This window comes from Planococcus citri, chromosome 4, assembly GCF_950023065.1.
Source record: "Planococcus citri chromosome 4, ihPlaCitr1.1, whole genome shotgun sequence".
Lineage (NCBI taxonomy): Eukaryota > Metazoa > Arthropoda > Insecta > Hemiptera > Pseudococcidae > Planococcus > Planococcus citri.
Window position 1 is genome coordinate 61,296,651 of NC_088680.1, and position 21,570 is coordinate 61,318,220.

The window sequence follows — 21,570 nt, forward strand, 5'->3', positions numbered from 1 at the left end:
AGAACAGACCCAAGTGAGAGTGACAACTCTTGAAAAAAATTATGGAGATATCAGAAATTGAATTTTGACCAAAAATTAGGATTTCTTGACAGTTTTAGCAAAAACCAGGTCTTTTTGACAACTTTGGCTAAAACTGAGGATTTCTTAACAATTTTGGCAAAAATCAGGACTTATTGACAGTTTTAGCTACGAGTAAAAATTGGGATTTGTTTACAATTTTGGCAAAAATCTAAAAATTTTGACAATTTTGGAAAAAGTTGTGTTTATTTGGCAAAAATTTGGACTTTTTGATAATTTTGACAAAAACTGGGACTTTATTTCAATTCTTGACAATTCTGGCAAAAATCAGGACTTTTTTGACAATTTTTGGAAAAGTTGTGTTTATTTGGCAAAAATTTGGACTTTTTGACAATTTTGGCAAGAACTGGGACTTTTTAATTTTGTGAAGAATCAGGTCTTTATGACTATTTTGGCTAAAACTGAGGATTTCTCAACAATTTTGGCAACAATCAGGTCTTTTTTTGACAATTTTGGCTAAAACTGAAGATTTCTTCACAATTTTGGCAAAAATTAGGACTTTTTGACATTTTTGGCTAAAAATTGGGATTTGTTTACAATTTTGGCAAAAATCTAGAAATTTTGACAATATTGGAAAAAGTTGTGTTTATTTGGCAAAAATTTGGACTTTTTGATAATTTTGGCAAGAACTGGGACTTTATTTCAATTGTTGACAATTTTGGCAAAAATCAAGACTGTTTTGACAATTTTGGCAGTTTGGCATTTAGCACTTCCTGACAGGTTTGGCACTTTAGTCAAAATTCAGCACTTTTTGACAATTTTGGATAAAAAGTAAGATTTCATTACAATTTTGACTAAAATCTAGAAATTTTGACAATTTTGGAAAAATTGTGTTTATTTGGTAAAAATTTAGACTTTTTGATAATTTACAATTTTGGCAAAAATCAGGACTTTTCTGACAATTTAGGCAATTTGGTCAAAATTAATAACTTTTTGGACAAATTTGGCTAAAAATTGGAACTTCTTCACAATTTTGGTAAAAAATTTAGAAATTTTGACAATTTTGAAAAAAATGTGTTTATTTGGCAAAAATGTGGACTTTTTCGAAAATTTTGGCAAGAACTGGAACTTGTTTTCAATGTTGGGAAAAAGTAGGTCTTTTTGACGTTTTGGTTAAAAATTAGGATTTCATTAACAATTTTGGCAAAAATCAGGACTTTTGACAATTTTGACAATTTGGCCAAACTTCAGGACTTCTTGACAATTTTGGCTAAAAATTGGGATTTCTTGACAATTTTATCAAAAAACAGGTTTTTTTGAGAATTTAGACTGAAAATTAGAACTTTTTTTACAATTTTGGCAAAAATCAAGAAATTTTGACAATTTTGGGAAAATTTGTGTTTATTTGGCAAAAATTTGGACTTTTTGACAACTTTGGCAAGAATTGGGACTTTCTTTCAATTTTTTGGAAAAAGTAGGTCTTTTTGACATTTTGGTTAAAAATTAGGAATTCTTAACAATTTTGGCAAAAATCTGGATTTTTGACAATTTTGTCAAAATTCAGGACTTTTTGACAATTTTGGCTAAAAATTGGGGTTTCTTTACAATTTTGGCAAAAAATCAAGAAATTTTGATAATTTTGGGAAAGATTCTGTTTATTTGGCAAAAATTTGAATTTTTTTGACAATTTTTGTGAGAACTTGGACTTGTTTTTCAATTTTGGAAAAGGTTAGGTCTTTTTGACTATTTTGACAAAAATCAGGACTTTTTGACAATTTTGGCAATTTGGTCAAAATTCAGGACTTTTTGACAATTTTGGCTAAAAATTAGGACATCTTCATACATTTTTGGCTAAAATTGAGAAATTTTGACAATGTTGGACAAAATTGTGTTTATTTGACAAAAATTTGGACTTTTTGATAATTTTGGCATGAATAGGGACTTTTTTTTTCAATTTTTGGAAAAAGTAGGTCTTTTTGACTGTTTTGGCTAAAAATTAGGATTTCCTTACAATTTTGGCAAAAAGTAGGACTTTTTGACAATTTTGGAAACTTGGTCAAAATTTATTACTTTATGACAATTTTGGCTAAAAATGAGGACTTCTTTACATTTTTGGCAAATGTTGGGAAAAATTGTGTTTATTTGACAAAAATTTGGGCTTTTTGACAATTTTGGAAAGAACTGGGACTTTTTTTCAATTTTTGAAAAAGTTATGTCTTTTTGACAATTTTGATTAAAAATTTGGATTTTTTGACAATTTTGGCTACGTTTTTCCAGAAAGCGTGGACCGGGGTCAAGCTGCCCCCTTTTGCCCCTCCCATTTCGACGGTTTCTGCTATTTATTAGTTTCAGGACAAATTTTTTGAGATTTTTATTGAATAAATTGCGTATCAACTATGCATTTTCAAAAATCATAAATTATGTACATAGGTAGTCAATTGAGTCTTCGAAAATCCGCCAAAATTCGAAAAATCAATTTTAGCCACTAAAATTTAAATTATGGAGGGTTTAGACTGGAGGCAGATACTTCGAGAGATTCCCTTGTGAGAAAAAAATACTGTGAAATCAAAGTCCGGTGCAATTTCTTTATCTTCTTTTTCAATCCGTTTTGAATTTCTGTATATTTTTTCGAACCCTCCCCTCCACCTCCACCACTAGTAATTCACTGTCACTAGTAGCATAATATGCCTTCGTTTCAATTTCAAAAGTGCTTATAATATCTCAAAACTTGAGTGTATTTTTCTTTTACTCTTCATCTTGACTTTTTGAACAACTCTTTCAACTCCCCCCCCCCCCAATTTGATAAATCATTAATTCCGACCAATGACTAACTTCTTCTTTATCTGTTTCAGGTATCAGTCGAAGACAGCGGCGAACCACGAATGAAATCACTACACAACATCAAGATCTTCGTCCAAGACCAAAACGACAGCCCATCTACGCCCAGATCAGTCCACGTGATGGTTCACTCCTTCAACGAGCTCTTCCCGGTGGGAAAAATCGCCAACGTACGTCCCAACGACGCCGATCTAACGGGCGACTATAAATGTCGCCTTTTGAACGATCCGCTCAGCAGAGGCATCCTGAGTATTCCTATTGGCTGCGACTTGCACGCTTCAAAGGTAGCCCTCGGCAGCGGATTCGCGTTCAGTGTGCTGGGAAATGATGGAAAACATTCGGATGTGGTTTCATCGGTTACTGTGGAGTTCCTGTCGTTCAACAACAACACTATCGATAATTCATTGATCGTTCGAGTGGAGAATATGACTTCTGTGAAATTCCTGTCGAGATACTATAAGGAGTTCTTGGATACGTTGAGGAATGTTTCGAATAACGGCGATACTCCGTTCTTGTTCAGCTTGTACGATAACGATGACGGGCTCGAGATAGCTTTGGCGATGAGAGACGGTGGAGATGGGTACAGAAACGGAGAGCAAGTACGTCAGAGGTTGACGAAGAAGCAGCATTTGTTCAAGCAGCTTTTCCAGTCGAACGTTATCATCGGGTATTCGCCTTGTAAAAATAATATTTGCGAGAACGGAGGCGCCTGCCGAGACGAGATTATGGTCATTCCGGAGACAGCTATTGTCGACAGTCAAGCTTTGGTGTTCACTTCTCCTTTGGTACGTCACGATTTCGTGTGCTTCTGCTCGGAAAGCTACATGGGGAAGAAATGCGAAAAAAGGCAAGATCCTTGTACACCGAATCCGTGCCAAGCTGGGGGAATGTGTCGAAAACAGGGTGTGGATTTCCAATGCCAATGCCCTGCTAAACGCAAAGGTCTGCTGTGCGAAGAGGAGAGGATCGATAAATGCGACGAGAACCCTTGCCAGAACGGAGGCTCTTGTCGCGAGAGTCCGGACAGCTCTAGCTACTTCTGCCTGTGCCGACCGGGCTACCGAGGTAATCAATGCGAAGTGGTCGCCGATTCGTGTCGACCTAATCCGTGCCTGAATGGTGGCTTCTGTGTGAGTCTGAAACCCGGTTACAAGTGCAACTGTCCGGAAGGTCTGCACGGAAGACATTGCGAAAAATCAACTTTCGGATTCGGCGACTTATCGTACATGACGTTTCCCGGCTTGGATTTAAATACGAACGATATATCGGTAACATTCGCGACGATGAAATTGGATTCCCTTCTGGTGTACAATTACGGCCTGCAGACCGGCGGCAGATCCGATTTCGTCGCTTTAGAACTGGTCGATGGGAAAGCGGTGTTTTCTTACGGCGGGACCAGGACGGCTATTACTTCCATCGCTGTACCACAAAATTCAGCCGCCAATTCATTGGCCGATGGAAATTGGCATAAAATTACGGCTACACGCAACGGCAGAGTCGTATCTCTAAGCGTGGCTTTATGCACGGAAAACGGAGATAGTTGTCAAGAATGTAAACCTGGAGATATATCATGTTATACCGACGATACCGGTCCTTCGGGGTAAGATTTTACTTTTATCTTTTATTATCATTATTATATTTTTATTTTATTATTTCCACTACTACTAGTACTAGTACTTCTTCTTCTCCTGACGACGTCTGTTTTGTGTACACATGTTTTTGCATCAATGATATCGAGTCCCATGAGGGGCTACAACAAGAAGCAGTTTTGAATTAATCACCATTATTAACATTACAGCAGCGGTACGTTTGTTACCGCTTGTAGGGCGTCATAATTATAAAATGCAATATGGATGCGAATACCGCATTATTTCAACCTTTCTTTATGCTCGAATGAATTAGAAAAATTTCAAAGCGCTTTGACCAGATATTAGTGTTACCGGATTATGTTACTACTTTTATACATACATGATTCTCGTTATTCTACCGCTTGTTGTTCGATTATTTATATTATAGTTTTTTTTTTGCCTATTTGCGAACTGCTTAAGTAATATCGTTTGATTTTAAATTGAAAAATAACTCCGGTAGTGACTATATCGAATTTTTCATCATCGAGTTACTGTAGGTCTAGGTACCTATATAGGTAGATATTATTCATGTAAATTAATTGGTTAATTTCGGTCTACTAGGCCCTGGTCTTGGGTATTTTCATACAACATTATAAAATTTTTACGATTCGGTTTTCTGCCCGGAGGATGGTAAGAGATGGCGGACAGCTTCTGGTTTTTATCGCTTATCAGATGAATATGACGATGAGATGCTTAAATTGGATTTTTCGACGATTTTAATTTCACTAGGAACGATTTCAGTTCGATTATAAGTTTTGTGGCTTGAACCTCGGAATCAAATTTTGAGCTGCTGAAGTTAATTTTTCGATTTTTGATAAATTTTTCTAATTGACTAGGATGTTTAGGCTCTGAAAAAAAAATGGTGCACTTGAAAAAATTGGAAAATCTTTCGCTCATTCGAGAAATATCAGAGAATTTTGCAAGTTTCAATATTCAGCAGGGAGTATGAGGGTAAAGGTCCCAGAATGAACTGTAACTCAACTGTTGAAAGAAAGATGACAAAATGTCACAAATGTTTGGAAAACTAAAAATTCTTAAATATTTTGAATTGTTGTTTTTTTTTTTTTTTTTTTTTTTAAATTTAGATACGTATTTTAGGTACCTACCTGAATGATTTTGTCTGATCTGATTTGATTTGATAGGATAGGATTTGATGTAATTTAATCTGATCTAATTTGACTGATTCAATCTGATGTGGTCTGATCCAATCGGATCTGATCCCTTCTGATCTGATTTGAACTGATCTCTTCTGATCCGATTTGATCTGATTTGATTTTTCATTGATTGGATTTGATGTGATCAGATTTGATCTGATTTGACTGATCCCATCTGATTGATCGGATTTGATGTGATTTGATGTGATTTGACTGATTCAATCTGATGTGGTCTTGTCCAATCTGATCGAATCTTATCTGATCCCTTCTGATCTTATTTGGTCTGATCACTTCTGATCTCTGATCCCATCTGAACTGATCTGACTGATTCTGTCTGATCTGATTTGATTTTACATTGGTTGGATTTGATCTGATCTGATTTGACTGATCCCGTCTGATCTGATCGGATTTTATGTGATTTAATCTGATCTGTTTTGACTGATTCAATCTGATGTAGCCTGATCCAATCTGATCTGATCTGAACTGATTCCTTCTGATCCGATTTGATCTGATTTGATTTTTCATTGATTGGATTTGATGTGATCAGATTTGATCTGATTTGACTGATCCCATCTGATTGATCGGATTTGATGTGATTTGACTGATTCAATCTGATGTGGTCTGATCCAATCTGATCAGATCTTATCTGATCCCTTCTGATCTTATTTGATCTGATCACTTCTGATCTCTGATCTCATCCGAACTGATCTGACTGATTCTGTCTGATCTGATTTGATTTTACATACATTGATTGGATTTGATATGATCAGGTTTAATCTGATTTGACTGATCCCATCTGATCTGATCGGATTTGATGTGATTTAATCTGATCTGATTTGACTGATTCAATCTGATGTGGTCTGATCCAATCTGATCTGATCTGATCCAATCTGATCTGATCTGATCCAATCTGATCTGATCTGATCCCTTCTGATCCGATTTGATCTGATTTGATTTTTTATTGATTGGATTTGATGTGATCAGATTTGATCTGATTTGACTGATCGCATCTGATCGATCAGATTTGATGTGATTTGACTGATTCAATCTGATGTGGTCTGATGCAATCTGATCGGATCTTATCTGATCCCTTCTGATCTTATTTGATCTGATCACTTCTGATCCCATCTGAACGACTGATTCTGTCTGATATGATTATATTTTATATTAATTTGATTTGATGTGATCAGATTTAATCTGATTTGACTGATCTCATCTGATCTGATCGGATTTGATGTGATTTAATATGATCTGATTTGGCTGATTCAATCTAATGTTGTCACTGGTCTGATCCAATCTGATCTGATCTGACAATGAATCCAATCTGATTTGATTTGAACTGATCGCTTCTGATCTGGATTGATCTAATCTAATCTGATCTGATATGATCTGATTCTGTCTGATCTGATCTGATCAAATTGAGTGAAAGGTATAACCAAATCTGAATAATTTCTTTACTTGATCAAAACTAAAAAAGCATTATCAAAATCACTGAACATTTACAAAAAATGAGCAGATATTCTTGAAATTTGTCAAAAATTGCATGAAAAATGGTTGAAATAGAAAACATTGAAACAATGTAGATAGGATAACATAAAAAAATGGAAATTACTAACAATTTACAAAAGAAATAAATTTTGATAGACTTTATTCAAATTGCGTAAAGAAATGAAAATAAAACACGTAGATAACATAAAATAAAATGGAAAATACGTACTAAAAATTTTCAAAAAAATAATTCAATGAACTAAATTCAAATTGCATAAGAAATGAAAAGTTCATTGGAATTATATAAAAACACAATAAAAATGATAAAACCAATTAAAATTGCGAAAAACTAATGAATTTTCATAAAATTTAACAAAAACTGCCCTAGAAAGTGTAAAAAAAAATGTAAAAATTATGTAAAAACCAAAAAAGAAACAAACATTCAAATTGATGAAAATTAACAAAAAGTCTGCAAATTTTTATGAAATTGGTTGCAAATTGCATGTAAAAAGAGTTAAAAACATGTTTAAATTCTGTAAAAACACACACACACACAAAAAATTAAAATTACTGAAAATTGCCAAGGGAAAAAAATGAATTGAGTGGATTTTGCCGAAAATTGCATAAAAAGTACAACAAACATTAATTTATGTCAAATTAATTTAAAAACTCGAACAATGTAATAAAACCATGTAAAAAGGACCGTCAAACTGGACTTCTTTGTAAAATTTTGCAAAAATTGTTTGAAAAATTGTTAAATAAAACATGTAAAAATGATGCGGAATTGCCAAAAAGTCTCGAAATCCTAGTGAAATTTGTTTAAAATTGCACGAAGAAGTTTTTTAACAAACATTTTAAATTGATGCAAAATTATTTAAAAAATCAAGATTATCAAAAAGATTACAAATTTGTCAAAAATTGCATGAAAAAATCTGTAAAGTGCGTTAAAATTGTGTAAAAAGTAAAAACACTAAAAAAAAAATATATCAAAATCAATAAAAATCAACAAAAAGTAATGAAATTTCAGTGAAATGTGGCAAAATGCAGTCAAATTAGGGTGAAATATCATTAGAATAGCTTTCAAACAGAGTCGTCGTCGTCGTCGTGGTTCCTTATCCTTTACAGGGAAACAGTAAAAAAAAATCACCTAAAATCAAAAAAAAAAAAAGATTAAATTGCATGAAAAAGTGTCAATAATATGTTGAAATATTGTGAAAACAGGAAAAAATTGGATAACAAAATTTTTTCGTAGAATTTTGCAATAATTGCATAAAAGTATGTAAAAAAAAAAACATGTGAAATGATTTGGAACCAAAAAATTGAGCTGATCTTTGTGTTCTCCAATATTGTTTACTTTTTTCTCTGAAGATGATCAATTTCTCAATTTGGAGAGTGAAAAATATTTCATTTTTTCAAAACAAAATGTCCAATTTCATTGAAAAGTGTTTTTTTTTAAATTTTATTCTTTTTTGACAAGTTTTTTGCTTTTTTCTTTTTACGATTTTGGGAAAAATCAACATGAAATGGTTCATTTTGGGTGGATTTGATATCAGCTAAAAATTTGAATTGAGCTTTTTGGACGATAAGAATTTTAAAAAATATTTGACAATTAAAAATTTTTTGATGACTTTACTCTTTTTCCTTCCCACTTTTTTTCATCTCCCATTTTCCCCCTTCCCCTGCCTTACGAAAAAATATTCAAGTATAAAACAAAACAGTGAATAAAAGAATTGAGATACAATTTGAAAAATTTCTTCAAATGTTTCGAAAATAAAAAAAAAAATCTGAAACATCTTGAACAAAACTGATTTACACATTTCAAATTTCAGGGAAATCAGAAGGGTAGGAAGGGGAGAGGAATAACAATTAAATTCGTCTATGTCGTCGACAGTTTTTTTGTAAGGTCAAAAAGTACCTAATTTCCTTTTCATTTCTTAAACTTGACGTTCAGCTCTACAAGTCGAAGAAAATTCATTCCAAATATTATCTTACAGAATTTTGTTCCATTCTCTTCCAATTTTCAATATATAACTTTATGGATAAAATTATAGTCTATAGGTATTTATGTTATTCATATTCTGTTTGAAAAGTACTTATGCTGATATGTATTTTCATTTTTCATTACAGAACTTTGAACTTCAACAACAACCCACTCTACATCGGCGGTCTCTCATCAGCAGACGCCATCCTCGAACGACCCGGCCAAGTACATTCGGACGATTTCGTTGGCTGCATACACAGCATATCGATCAACGGACGCCATCTAAACCTGAGCAATCCAATAAAATCATTCGGAGTCGAACCGATCTGCAACAGATCGTCGCAAAGTGGATGTCGCAGCTACGGTAACACAATCGAAAGCAATTCAATCTGTGGCTCGGGTACATGTCACGATCAGTGGAAGAAAGTAAGCTGCGTTTGCGACGATTCCGGCGCAGTAGCTCCTAATTGCAATTCAGCTTTGGAACCGGTCACTTTGATGGATGGTGGATTCATCGAGTTCAAGATTTCGGAAAAGCACAGACGTCTGCAGTTGCTGGAGAATATATATGGGGGATCAACGTTGTGGTATTCGAGATACGTGTCTGTGGATCGATCACGAAGACAGTCGGAGGAGAGAAGTGAGAAGAATTTGAAATACGTTAGTCTGACGTTCAGAACGATTCGATCGAATGGGTTGTTATTGTTTTTCGCTACTGATAAGGATTTCACTTCGATTGAGGTAGGTTGAGTTCTTGTATAAATAGTTTGGTACCCTTGTGGCTTCTGTATGTAGGTAATTAATGTTTATTTTCATGTCAATGTTACAGATGATCAACGGTCAAATCATCTACCGATCAAAATTAGGCAAAGAGACACCGGTCAACATGTCAGTCGACTCGAACGGTATATTATCGGACGGCCAATGGCACCATTTGAAACTAGAAGTGCACCAGCGAATCTTTAGAGTGTACATCGACAGCGAAAAAGTCGGCGAAGAGTTAGACTCGGAGAGTGTTCACAATTTCTTAGACCCTTACCTCACCATCATGTCTGTTGGAGGCGTCAGTAAAGAATACAGCACCTTAAACGATTTTTCAGCCACAGGTGAGTCGAATTCAATGTACAAATAACACGATATTTTGATCAGTGTGGTGATAAAACTCTGTTTAATTCGCAGCATTCTCCGGTTGTCTGGGAAATTTCACGGTTAATGGCGAAATCCAACCATTCAGCGGATCCGGAAGTATTTACCAAGAGGTGGTTCATCATGGCAAAGTATCCTTAGGGTGCACCGGACCTATCGTCAGTGGCGCTGTATCGAATCCAGATCCGTTGAGAATCGGTGTCTCTTTGGTCGTGGTGTTCTTTATGACCCTGCTGGTTGCCATTATTGTCAGCTTTATGGCGTTTCGGTTGAGAAAACAGAAGAAGGAGAAACCCAGTGTCGGTCATCTGAAGCAAAATGGCGTACCGAATGTTAACAACGGAGGTGTGATCTCAGGAGCAGGAGATGTGATCAGAACAGCGTTACATAATGATTCGACCGTGCCTCCTTATATGACCGATAATGGGGATATTATCAGAGGTGTGACGGGACATCATATGGTGGCTCCGGAATTGATATCGAAAAGGTGAGAAATTTGTGAATGTGAATATTATAATTATGCAAAATGTCAAGCTTGTTGGAAACTGGGAAAAGACGAGGAATTTGGCCTTTCTACAAAAATCAAGGAATTCTGTAAGGTGATTTTGTGTCCCAGATCTCAGAAAATTGAAAAAGATTGCCTTTATTGAAGAATTTGTTGGCTGAGAAATTCAAGTGAATACTTCAATCATTTTCTGCTCCCCCCCCCCCCCCCCAATGATTGGATTTGATCAAGTCTGGTTGGATCGGATTGTGAGCTGATAGGGATAAATTTGGGCCAACGGGTAGATCTAAAGATCTGATTTTTAACTGAATAACATCAGATCAGATTCAATCAAATAGGTCTAAATTAGTCTGGCCAGGAGAGTTAGGATCTGATCTGATCTGATCTGATGTGATGTGATTAACCAAACGATCTTATAAGAGCTCTGAACAGATCTTATTTGTATACAATCAGATTTGACCAAACAAGCCTGATCGTGAACACTGAGCAGATCTTATCACAGTTGATCAAATTCAGATCTAATTAAACCTGATCAGATTCAAATTTAATCGAATCTGATCAGATCTGATTAGCTGTCTGACCTGACGACGACGTGACGAGAACTCATTACATCTGGTTAGATGAAAATTATATGTAGATCCTATGTTGAGATCTAATCTGGTCTGATTTTTCAACGAAATCTGATCAAACCTGTTTTAGTAAAGAAGTTTGAGAAGAGCCAATCAAATCTTTTCTATTCTGATCATTCTGATCTGATCATTGTGACATTTGACTAAACAGTCTAAGTAAATCTAATCAAATTTTATCAGTTGTTATCAATTTCCTGGCTTGATTGAAATTAAAACTGCGATCTAAATCTGACCTGAACTAATTGCATCAGATTGGATGGAAATAGATTCACGTGTGTTGTGGCCTAATCGAATTAAATCCGATCAATTTCCTGACCGGATCAAAACTAAAACTTTGGCCCAGAATTCAAGTGAGACAGGATCTAATCAGTGTAAAGAGGTTTGAGCAGATCTAATCGAATCTGATCTTATATGATCTGATCTTGTCAGATTTTACCAAATAATCTGAGTAGGTAGATCTATTCAAATCTAACCAAATCAAATCAGATCAGATCAGTTTCCTGAACTCATCGAAGCGATAACTTGATGTGATCAAAATCAATTTTTCCATCTAGCCAGATAAAACTTTGCTCAAATCTAATCTGAGTTGGTCTGATTGAATTTGATTTGATCAGATCTGATCATTTCTGATCTGATTTGATCTGATCCATCTTATCTGATTTAATCTGATCCCTTCTGATCTGATTTAATCTGATCTCTTCTAATCTGATCTGATTTAATCTGATCCCTTCTGATCTGATTTAATCTGATCCCTTCTGATCTGATTCAATATGATCTCTTCTTTTCTGATTTGATATGATCCTTTTGACCTGATTTGATATGATCCCTTCTGATCTGATTTAATCCGATCCCTACTGATCTGATTTTATCTGATCCCTTCTGATCTGATTTAATCTTATCCTTCTGATTTGATTTGATCTGATACTGCCTGTTCTAATTTCATTTTACATTGATTGGATTTGATGTGATTTAATCTGATCTGATTTGACTGATTCAATCTGATCTGGTCTGATCTGATCAAATCAGTGTGAAAGGTATAACCAAATCTGATTAATTTCTTGACTTGATCAAAACTAAAAGTGGATCCAGAACAAATTGTAACTGGTTGGATGAAGCTTGATCCAAATACTTATCTCCATATCTAATTTATTCTGATGCTGTGATTTGATAAAATCAGCATAAAGAATCTAATTTAACCTGATCTGATTTAGTAAGGTTTGATCAAATCAGTGTGAAGGAGTCTGACCAGGTCCAATTTAAAATCTGATCAGTTTCCTGACCTCATCAAAACTACGAATTATAATTTTGACTAGTCAAAAATTAATTGCCCAAGACCAGGCAAAACTTTCCAATATGTGCAGATCTAATATATAATATGATCTGATCAAACCAAACAAAATCTGATCCAAACCAATCTGATCTGATCTGATCAAAGCTGATCAATTTCCTGCTCTGATAAAGACTAAAACGTTGCCTGATCAGACTTAATTGGATCTGGTGAAATGAGATTTTACTCAGGAATGTTCGGATCTGGTCCGCCTTATAATTTGATCTAATTCAGAACCGATCCAGCAAATCTGATTAGATCAGATAGCATCAGATCAGATCTGATCAGGTTTACAAAAAATCTGGTCTGATCTAAGATGTGATCACTTTTTCCTACAAAGATGCGATTTTCTGATCTGGTAAAGACAGCTCAAATTCCTGATATGATCTTATTGGTTTTGTCTGAACAAGTCTGAGCTAATTTCCACAAATGAACAGATCTACGCAGATGGAATTAGATTTATGTATTTCTGAATCTAATCTGATGTAATCTAGTCAGATCTGATCAGACAGGTTTAAACAAAGATCACATCTCAGATTTGATCTCTTCCCTCTAGGTTTGACGTGTGTTCTGATGAACACATATCAGATCTGATACGGTCAGTTTCCTGATCTGATTAGATTCTACGTATCTTTTTCTCTTGGGCTTAAAAATTTTTCAACATTTTTGGAAAACTACACAATCCTTTTAGAGCCGAATTTGTCAACGTCGTCATTACATTTTGAAAATGAAGTACAGATTTTTCAAATTTTGGGGAATTTTACTCCCCTCCTTTTCCTCGCCTCTCCCTCATTTCCTCTAAATTATCTGTGAATTTTCTGTGGGTGCCAAAATGTTCTAACTGTTTCTATGATTCATTTCAATTTTGTTGCCAAAAAAATGGTCGAATCAGGCAAATTTAATTCATTCAAGTGGGCCTCCTGTGGTCAAAATTATTCTTCGAGGTTCTCTTTTCATGAGTGCGTGTTGTGGGGGGGGGGGGGGGGGGTCGGGAGTGTCCGAGAATGCGGATGCTAAAATGTTCAAAATTTCTGAAATTGTGGATGAAATTCATCTCTGTTGGTTTTGAAAAAATTCCATACGATCCTCCCCTCTTGTGCTATGATTCCTAACAATTAATTGAAAATATATTTCGTTCATTCGCAGATTCAAAGATCAAGAAATGACAGCCATGGAGCAGATCCAACGATCTCAACGGCCAGACATCATCGAACGCGAAGTAGTCGGTAAATCGCCCCCTCCGAGAGAAGAACACCACCCACTACCTCCTAAACCAGCTCATCATCCGCACGATTCGAGTCACTCGCAAGGTGATAATGATCTACCGGAGCATTACGATTTAGAAAATTCCAGTTCAATAGCGCCTTCGGATATAGATATAATTTGTCATTATAAAAGTAAGTGTGGGCTCGAGTTGACTCGCTATATACAGTATAGGTGTTGTTGCTTTCGCGCTGCTTATTTCCTTATATTATTTTTAACATGATTTGTTGAAATTTTGTTTACAGGTTATAGAGACGGCGGTAATATGAGAAAATATAAACTAGTCCCTCCTCACGTGCCTCCTCCGGCGGCTTCGTTATATCATAAGCATAATATTCAGCCGAGACATTCGCCTCTGCATGGTAGCGGTTTCGCGGTACATTCGCGAGAAAATTCACATTCGCATTCGGTGGTTAGACCTCCGATGGTTAACAGAGTCGATTCGCCGAAGCAGTTGAATCTGCAGCATCAAAGTACTCCGCTGGCGAGGCTCAGTCCTAGTAGCGAATTAAGCCAACAGATGCCGAGGATATTGACCTTACAGGTAAAAGATGATGATCGATTTTGAGTACATATTAGAAAATTAAATAGGGCTAGGTACATGTTTGTTTTAATGAGGTGAACTTATCTTTTGAGGAGTGTTCTGGTTTCGATTTCGACAAAAAGATTGGATTTTTGTATTTCTTGTGAACTTTGTGAACTCCTTGAATATAAATTCGAAACACTACTCGGCTCTAGTCAGCCTAGATTTTTGGATGATTCGTCAATTTCACTGAAAAGAGGGGGCTTCTACACGAGAATGATCAGTTTTTCCTAAAAAATAAATATTTTCAATGTTATCAAAAAAAAATTGATAAATGCCTAAAAATTAATTTAAACAGCTAAAATTTTGGTTTCGTGGATTTTTGAACACTTTGTTTCAAAAATTTTGATTTGAATTGTCCGAAACTGCAAAAATGTACTACTTTTTCGATTTTTTAATCAAACTTCAAACTTTTCCATCAATTCTCTCCTTTTTTTTTAGAATTTTGAAATGATTTTTTTAAAAATTGTTCGACCCCAAAAAAATGTAGAATTGTAAAATTATTATTTTTAAAATTTGAAAAAAATTTTCAGGTCTTCTTGAAAATAAACAACAAAATTTGGCTTAAAAAATTTTTCACTTGAAAAAATAGTGATCCCCTCTCAATAAAGAAAAAACGCAATATGAGTACAATTTCGCTTTTTTAATATTTTTTTGTTGCTAAAAATTGCTAAAAAGTTCTGCTTCTCTCCATTTCAAAATTAAACTTTGAAAATGTTTTTTTGTTCTTCTTCTCTCTTGGATTTTTGAAACTACATATCATTTTTCGAAACTCTCCTTAGCTATTCTTTTGATGATAAAAATGGAAAAAATCCTAGTGGCTTTGAAATTTGTCCTTCTAGAAGAATGTCAACTCCCCCCTCCCCATCCTCCTAAAGGATTGAAATATTTGGAAAGTTTTCTGCGGTTTTGTCTTGCTTTTTTTTCCTTCAAAATTCTCAAAAATTTTTAATTTTTCATTTTTTTTTTCATTTTTGAAAATTTGAAATTTCTTATTTCTAAAAATTTCAACTCTCAAAAAAATAGAAAGAAACTTGATTAACAATTATTCGATGTGAAAAATATCAACCCCCTTCTCATCCTTCAAGAAATTCATATTTAAAAAAAAACTTGCTTTTCTCTGTTTTTTTTTTTTTTTTTAAATCAAAATTGTTATAAAGTATTGCTTTTTTAATTTTTTACTCAAATGTTTGAATTTTAAATTTATTTCTGCATTGTTTTGAAATTTTAAAACAGTAACCTACTTTTAAAAAAAAAATCACCTCTTCTTAAAAAATAGAAAAATATTGGTTTTAAAATTATTTGTTGATCTGGAGGAATGTTAAATCTTCTCCTCTCCCCCCTTCTGAATAAATTGAAATATTTGAATGAATGCCCTGCTCCTGCACTGATTTTTTCTTCAAAATTGTTGAAAATCTTTTTTTTTTCATTTTATTGAACTTTGAAATTACTGTTTTTAAAAAATAAGTATTTAGCTCTTTTTAAAGATGAAAAATTTTGTTTTGAAAATATTTCGATCTGAATATCGCAGTTTACCCTTCTCTCTCCCTTTCCCTGTTGAAAAATTGAAAATGTCTTCGAAATTGTTTTGCTTTTATCCTGAGTTTTTCCAAAATTGTTGAAAATCCTGTTTCTATTTTAATGAAGCGTTGAAATTTTCTATTATTTTATTCTCTTCTTGTTTCAGAATCTTAAAATTATTTTTTAAAAATCTTCATCTCGATCGATTTTAGAAAATGAAAAATTTAAATCATCTTAGAAATATTTCGATGTGAAGTATCGACTCCTTTTTTGTAAAAATCCTTACAAAGTCTGATTTTTTCCATTTTTTAAAACCAAATAAGTAAATTTTACATTATTTTGTACCATTTTTTTTTTTTTTGTATAATTTCAAGTGTTATTTTCAAAAAAATAGCTCTGCTTGGAAAACGGTAGAAAATGTGGCTTCAAAATTTGTTGACCTGAAAAATGTCAAATCTTCTCCCCTCCTCTTTTTAAAGAAAAATTTAAAATATTTTGGAAAATTGTACTGTCTCATTTCATTTAGAATTTTGAAATTATTTTTAAAAAATTTTCATCTCTTCTAGAAAATGAATAATAAAATCATTTTAGAAATATTTTGATGTAAAGTATTGATTCCTTTCTCTTCCCCCCTCCCTTTTTGAACCCTTCTTTCGCTTGAGTCTTTTTTGTAAAAATCCCTACAAAGTCTGATTTTTCATTTTTTAAAATCAGATCAATTTTCCATTATTTTGTACCATTTTTTTTTTTTTTAGAATTTCAAACGTTTTTTTTTTTAGAAAAAGCTTTTCTTAAAAATAGTGGAAAATTTTGCTTCAAAATTTGTTGACCTAAAAAATGTCAAATCTTCTCCCCTCCTATTTTTTTAAAAAATATTTGAAAAATTGTAAGGTAAAGTGGGGTAATTCCGATATGGGGTAATTCCGATAGCAAGCCCTAGCTTTGTTGCAAAACACATTTTGGCACAAATGATGAAGAAAGTAGGTAGTTTTAGTGCTAACCTACACCCATTAATGATCAGATGGTTCATCTGCTCTGTTTTGTCAAGTCTGTGCAGTGTTCAAAATCTGAATGCCCAAATCCGTTGCCGCAAAAAACAGTGCACTTTTGAAACTCGTTTTTATGGTTCAAAACTTGTTGAAAAATTCTGTTTAGAAGCTGATATTTGATGAATACGTGTTAAAGTGTCAGTACCTCTTTTGATTTTGCTTTTATTATTATTTGTTTGGTGGCATTGAATTATTAAACATGTCGATCATTTTTCATGCTGCGGGGTAATTCCGATAGCCCCAGCAAAATTGTCCTGCAATGTTTTTTTCTCTGTTTTGATGCATTATAGTTTTAGGGGGTCAAAATTATCAAAGAAAATCCTCAAAACGGGGCATTTTTCTCTAGTTGGTATAGTTTTCAAAAATTATGCCTCAAAAATGCATATTTGTAAAAAAAAATTAATTTTTGTTCTAATGATTCAATTTACATGAAATAAAAACCTAAATATGCAATAAATGGTATATTTCAACATTACTGGCTCGGAATTACCCTGGGAGAATTCCTTTCCTTATAAAACTCATTATCGGAATTACCCCATTTTTAGGGTAATTCTGATAACTGAACCTTCCAAAATGTTTTTTCAATTATATGTATGAAGCCTTCACACAAATCACTCTTCAATATAGTCAATGTGTAGCTGAAGGACGCAGGAATAAAGTTGTTACATCATTTTTGCCCCAAAAAGTACAGGAAATCCAAAAAATGAGAAATTGCTAAAATTTTGAATTTTGCCATCGCGATTACCCCACTTTACCTTACTGTCTCATTTCTTTCAGAATGTTGAAATTACTTTTAAAAATGTTGCATCTTTAAATTTAAAAAAAAGTGTCTTAGAAATATTTTGATTAGAAAAAAATGAATGTTTATCCCTCTTTTTCCCTCCTCTCCTCTCTAAAAGTTGAGATATGTATTTGAAAAAATGTCTTGATTTTTATGTAGTTTTTTTTTGCTAAAGTTGTTAAAGAATTCTGTTTTTTCTCTGTTTTAGTCCAACTTTGAAATTCTTCATTTTATTCTCACATTATCTTGGAATTTTAAAATAGTCATTTTTAACCTTTTTTTGAAAATGAAAAAATCTTGACTTGAATATTTTTTGATTTGAAAATTTTTTTTCGACTTTCTTTGTTTGAAAATTGAAGTATTTGAAAAAGTATCTTGATTTTTAAAAAAAATTCTGAAAATCCTGTACCTTTCATTTTTTTTTTTTTTTTTTTTATCATCAAACTTTGGCATTTTTTTCCTATTTTCTCGTTTTAAGATTTTGAAATGATTTTTAGAACATCTTTTGCTCTTAAAAACAAAAAAAAGTATCTGAGAATCTGAAAAGTGTTGACCGCTCTCTTCTGCTTCCCTCTTGAAAAATTATGAATATTTTTTTCAAAATCTCCTGTTTATGTTCTAATATTTTTTTTTTGCCAAAGTTGTTAAAGAATTCTGTTTTTTTCTTTGTTTTAGTCCAACTTTGAAAATCTCCATTTTATTCTTCCATTATCTTGGAATTTTGAAATGGTCATTTGTTATCCTTTTTTTGCCTTTTTTTGAAAATGAAAAAATCTTGACTTGAATAATCATTTTTTGATTTGAAATTTTTTTTCGACTTTCTGCGTTTGAAAATTGAAGTATTTGAAAAAGTACCTTGCTTTGGTCTTGATTAAAAAAAAAAAATTCTGAAAATCCTGTACCTTTAATTTTTTTTTTTTTTTGTTATCATTAAACTTTAGAATTTCCTATTCTATTTTCTCGTTTTAGGATTTTGAAAGTATTTTTAGAACATCTTTAGCTTTAAAAAAAGATCTTCCCTCTCGAAAAATTATGAATATTTTTTTCAAAATGTCCTGTTTTTGTTTATATATTTTTTTTTTGCCAAAATTGCTAAAAAGTCCTGCTTTGCTTTTTTTTAATTTTTTAGAGGAAATTTGAAATTTTAGTGTCATGTTGAGATTTTTTCTTCAAGTACTCTCTTAGAATTTCAAAATTCATTTTTTTTTTGTTAAATTGTAAAATCTAATTTTTACACAAAAATTTCTATTTTCTTCCTCACCAACTCAAAAATGGAAATTTTTGAAAAAATTTTCCATGAAATTATTGCTTTTTTCATAAAGTTCTGCTTGTTAGACACCTTATGGTGTTGATTCCGCCAGTCTATCTAATTCTAGTTTGCCGAGTTCGAATATTTTTCCAAATTTTAAACTCTCATTTTTTCAAAAAAAAAAAAAAAAAAAAGAAAAAGAAAAAATTTTAGTAAAAAAAATAATAATGTCATTTAATTTTATAAAATTTCTATCTATAGTTTTCAATTTTTTTCGAAATTGGTCAGACTGGAAGGACGCTGAAAGCCTCACCTCAAAAAAAAAATATTTGTCATCATAAACTCGAATTATCAGACATTTAAATCACATTTGTACTAAAACCCTCCTTTTTTCTTCTTCTTCTTCCAGGATATCAGCGGTAAACCTTTACAGTCAGCCTTACTGGCAACCACATCGTCATCCGGAGGCGTCGGCAAAGACGCCCTGCACACCAACAGCGAACGTAGTCTGAACAGTCCAGTCATGAGCCAGCTAAGCGGTCGAAGTTCCTCCGAAAGTCGCAAAACCGCCGGTCCTCCTAGTCACGATAACAGCGCCGACTCGAACGTCGGCCTTAGCATAGGTTCAGGCAGATTATCAGCTCATCCTCGTAATTCCTCATTAGTCAGCACCTTGGACGTGGTCTCTTGCTCGAGTGGCCGCGTAGACAACCCTTCTAATTCGCATCATCATCTGCATCACAATTCCACCAACGTTGTCGACGATAACCATAGCTCAACTTCGACCGACGAAAGTGGCAACGACTCGTTCACGTGCTCGGAGATCGAGTACGACAATAACAGCGTCTCTGGCGAAAAGTTAACCGATGTTATATTAAATAATCTAGCAGACGATGACAGGAACCGAGGAAGGAGCAGTGACCGTAGCGGGTCTAATAATCTGCCCCCTTTACCACCTTATAGTAATTTCGATTCGTCGTTTCGAGGCTCTCTGAGTACATTGGTAGCCTCGGACGATGATATAGCCCACGTACCTATGTTCAGACCACCGAATAGTTCACCTTCTTCGATACCAACATCCTTAGGATGGGAATACCTGCTGAACTGGGGGCCGAATTTTGAAAACTTCGCAGGCGTTTTTAAAGATATCGCCGAGCTACCGGAATCTGTAAATAATCGTATGAACGGCTCTCTCAGGTCGCAGAATAAAAATAAGTCTTCCGAAGAATACGTATAGTTGTGTAAGTTGTATTTTTTTTCTTTCTTTATTTACAATTTTTTTATATTATTTTTTCCTACATAGACTGATACTTACTTTCGATTTTCCTCTCTTTTTCGTATTGTGTATATTATTTTGTAAAGACTGCGTTGTGTATAATCAAACATATGTACGATAAATAAGTTGAAATCGTCCTCGATTGCGCATTTATTATTTTCGTTTTCTTCGTATTATTTTTTTTATTTTATATTATTAATTTTTACGTAAATATTCGAGTCATTTTGTTGAATTTTTTTATAAGGTAGTTTTCTTCTATACGTATCGTAGTAACTTTGGATTTTGGAATAACCTCGTGGTTTTTTTAATTACCATTCGCCTGTGGTAGGTTTTATTTTATATGTATTTTTTTCTTCTTCTAAAAGTATCTTGCTGCAATATAACGTCGTTTTGCCATTTAACTTTTATATCGAAAGTTACCTTTTTATATATTTTTTTTAAATGCAGAATTCCCACATTCCAAAGTACGATTTAAGATTTTTCGCCATTTTTTTTTAAATACGACTTTTTTTTATTTAATTATTATATACGTATAGTTTTCATTGTGATATTATGTACTAAAATTTTTCTTTATTGTTTTTTATTTTTTTTGGGACATTTTTCGTCTTATTTAATTTATTGGATTTTTTTTGAAATGTGTTTTTTTTCATAGTGCATTTCTTCGTGTATTTTTTTTTCTTTTTCGTATCGTAACTTTGCAAAAATTTTTACAAGATTTTTGTTACCATTCTTTCTTTTTTGTGTATAGTGTAAGTGTTCTTTTTTTTTGTGTATTCTTTTTAAAAGCCATAACACTAGTGCCAAGTCAGATTATTTTATAATTTGTATTATATTTAAATTAAAACTGTTTTGTACTTACAATTAAAATTTTATTTTGAAATTTTTTTACGTTTTTTTTTTTTTGGTAGATTTTATAGTAAGTATTTTTAAAAAATGAATCGGTGAAAATTGAGCCTTTTAAAATTGCTTTTTGATTTTTTACGTGTATTTTGATACCTCACACAGTATTTGTGTTCATTTTCAACCTCTCCCTTCTCCCCTCAGGGGTCCCTTTTGAATTTTTTGGAAAAATAATATCAAATTTGGATTCAGGAGGTTCGAAAACATATACTCCAATATGTCACTTGACATCCT

At 33.2% G+C, this 21,570-nt stretch overlaps 1 protein-coding gene across 1 annotated transcript in view; it reads left to right on the forward strand.

Annotated features, from left to right (window-relative positions):
- ft (cadherin-related tumor suppressor fat) overlaps positions 1-21,320 on the forward strand; it is a 245,041-nt gene extending 223,721 nt beyond the window's left edge. Inside the window, exons 11-17 of the mRNA XM_065363479.1 lie at positions 2,871-4,456; positions 9,254-9,848; positions 9,937-10,213; positions 10,287-10,740; positions 13,861-14,111; positions 14,223-14,521; positions 19,570-21,320. Coding sequence (XP_065219551.1) covers positions 2,871-4,456; positions 9,254-9,848; positions 9,937-10,213; positions 10,287-10,740; positions 13,861-14,111; positions 14,223-14,521; positions 19,570-20,397 — 4,290 coding nt within the window. The 3' untranslated portion in view covers positions 20,398-21,320. The remainder of the gene's footprint in view (positions 1-2,870; positions 4,457-9,253; positions 9,849-9,936; positions 10,214-10,286; positions 10,741-13,860; positions 14,112-14,222; positions 14,522-19,569) is intronic.
- Positions 21,321-21,570: the final 250 nt, after the last annotated feature.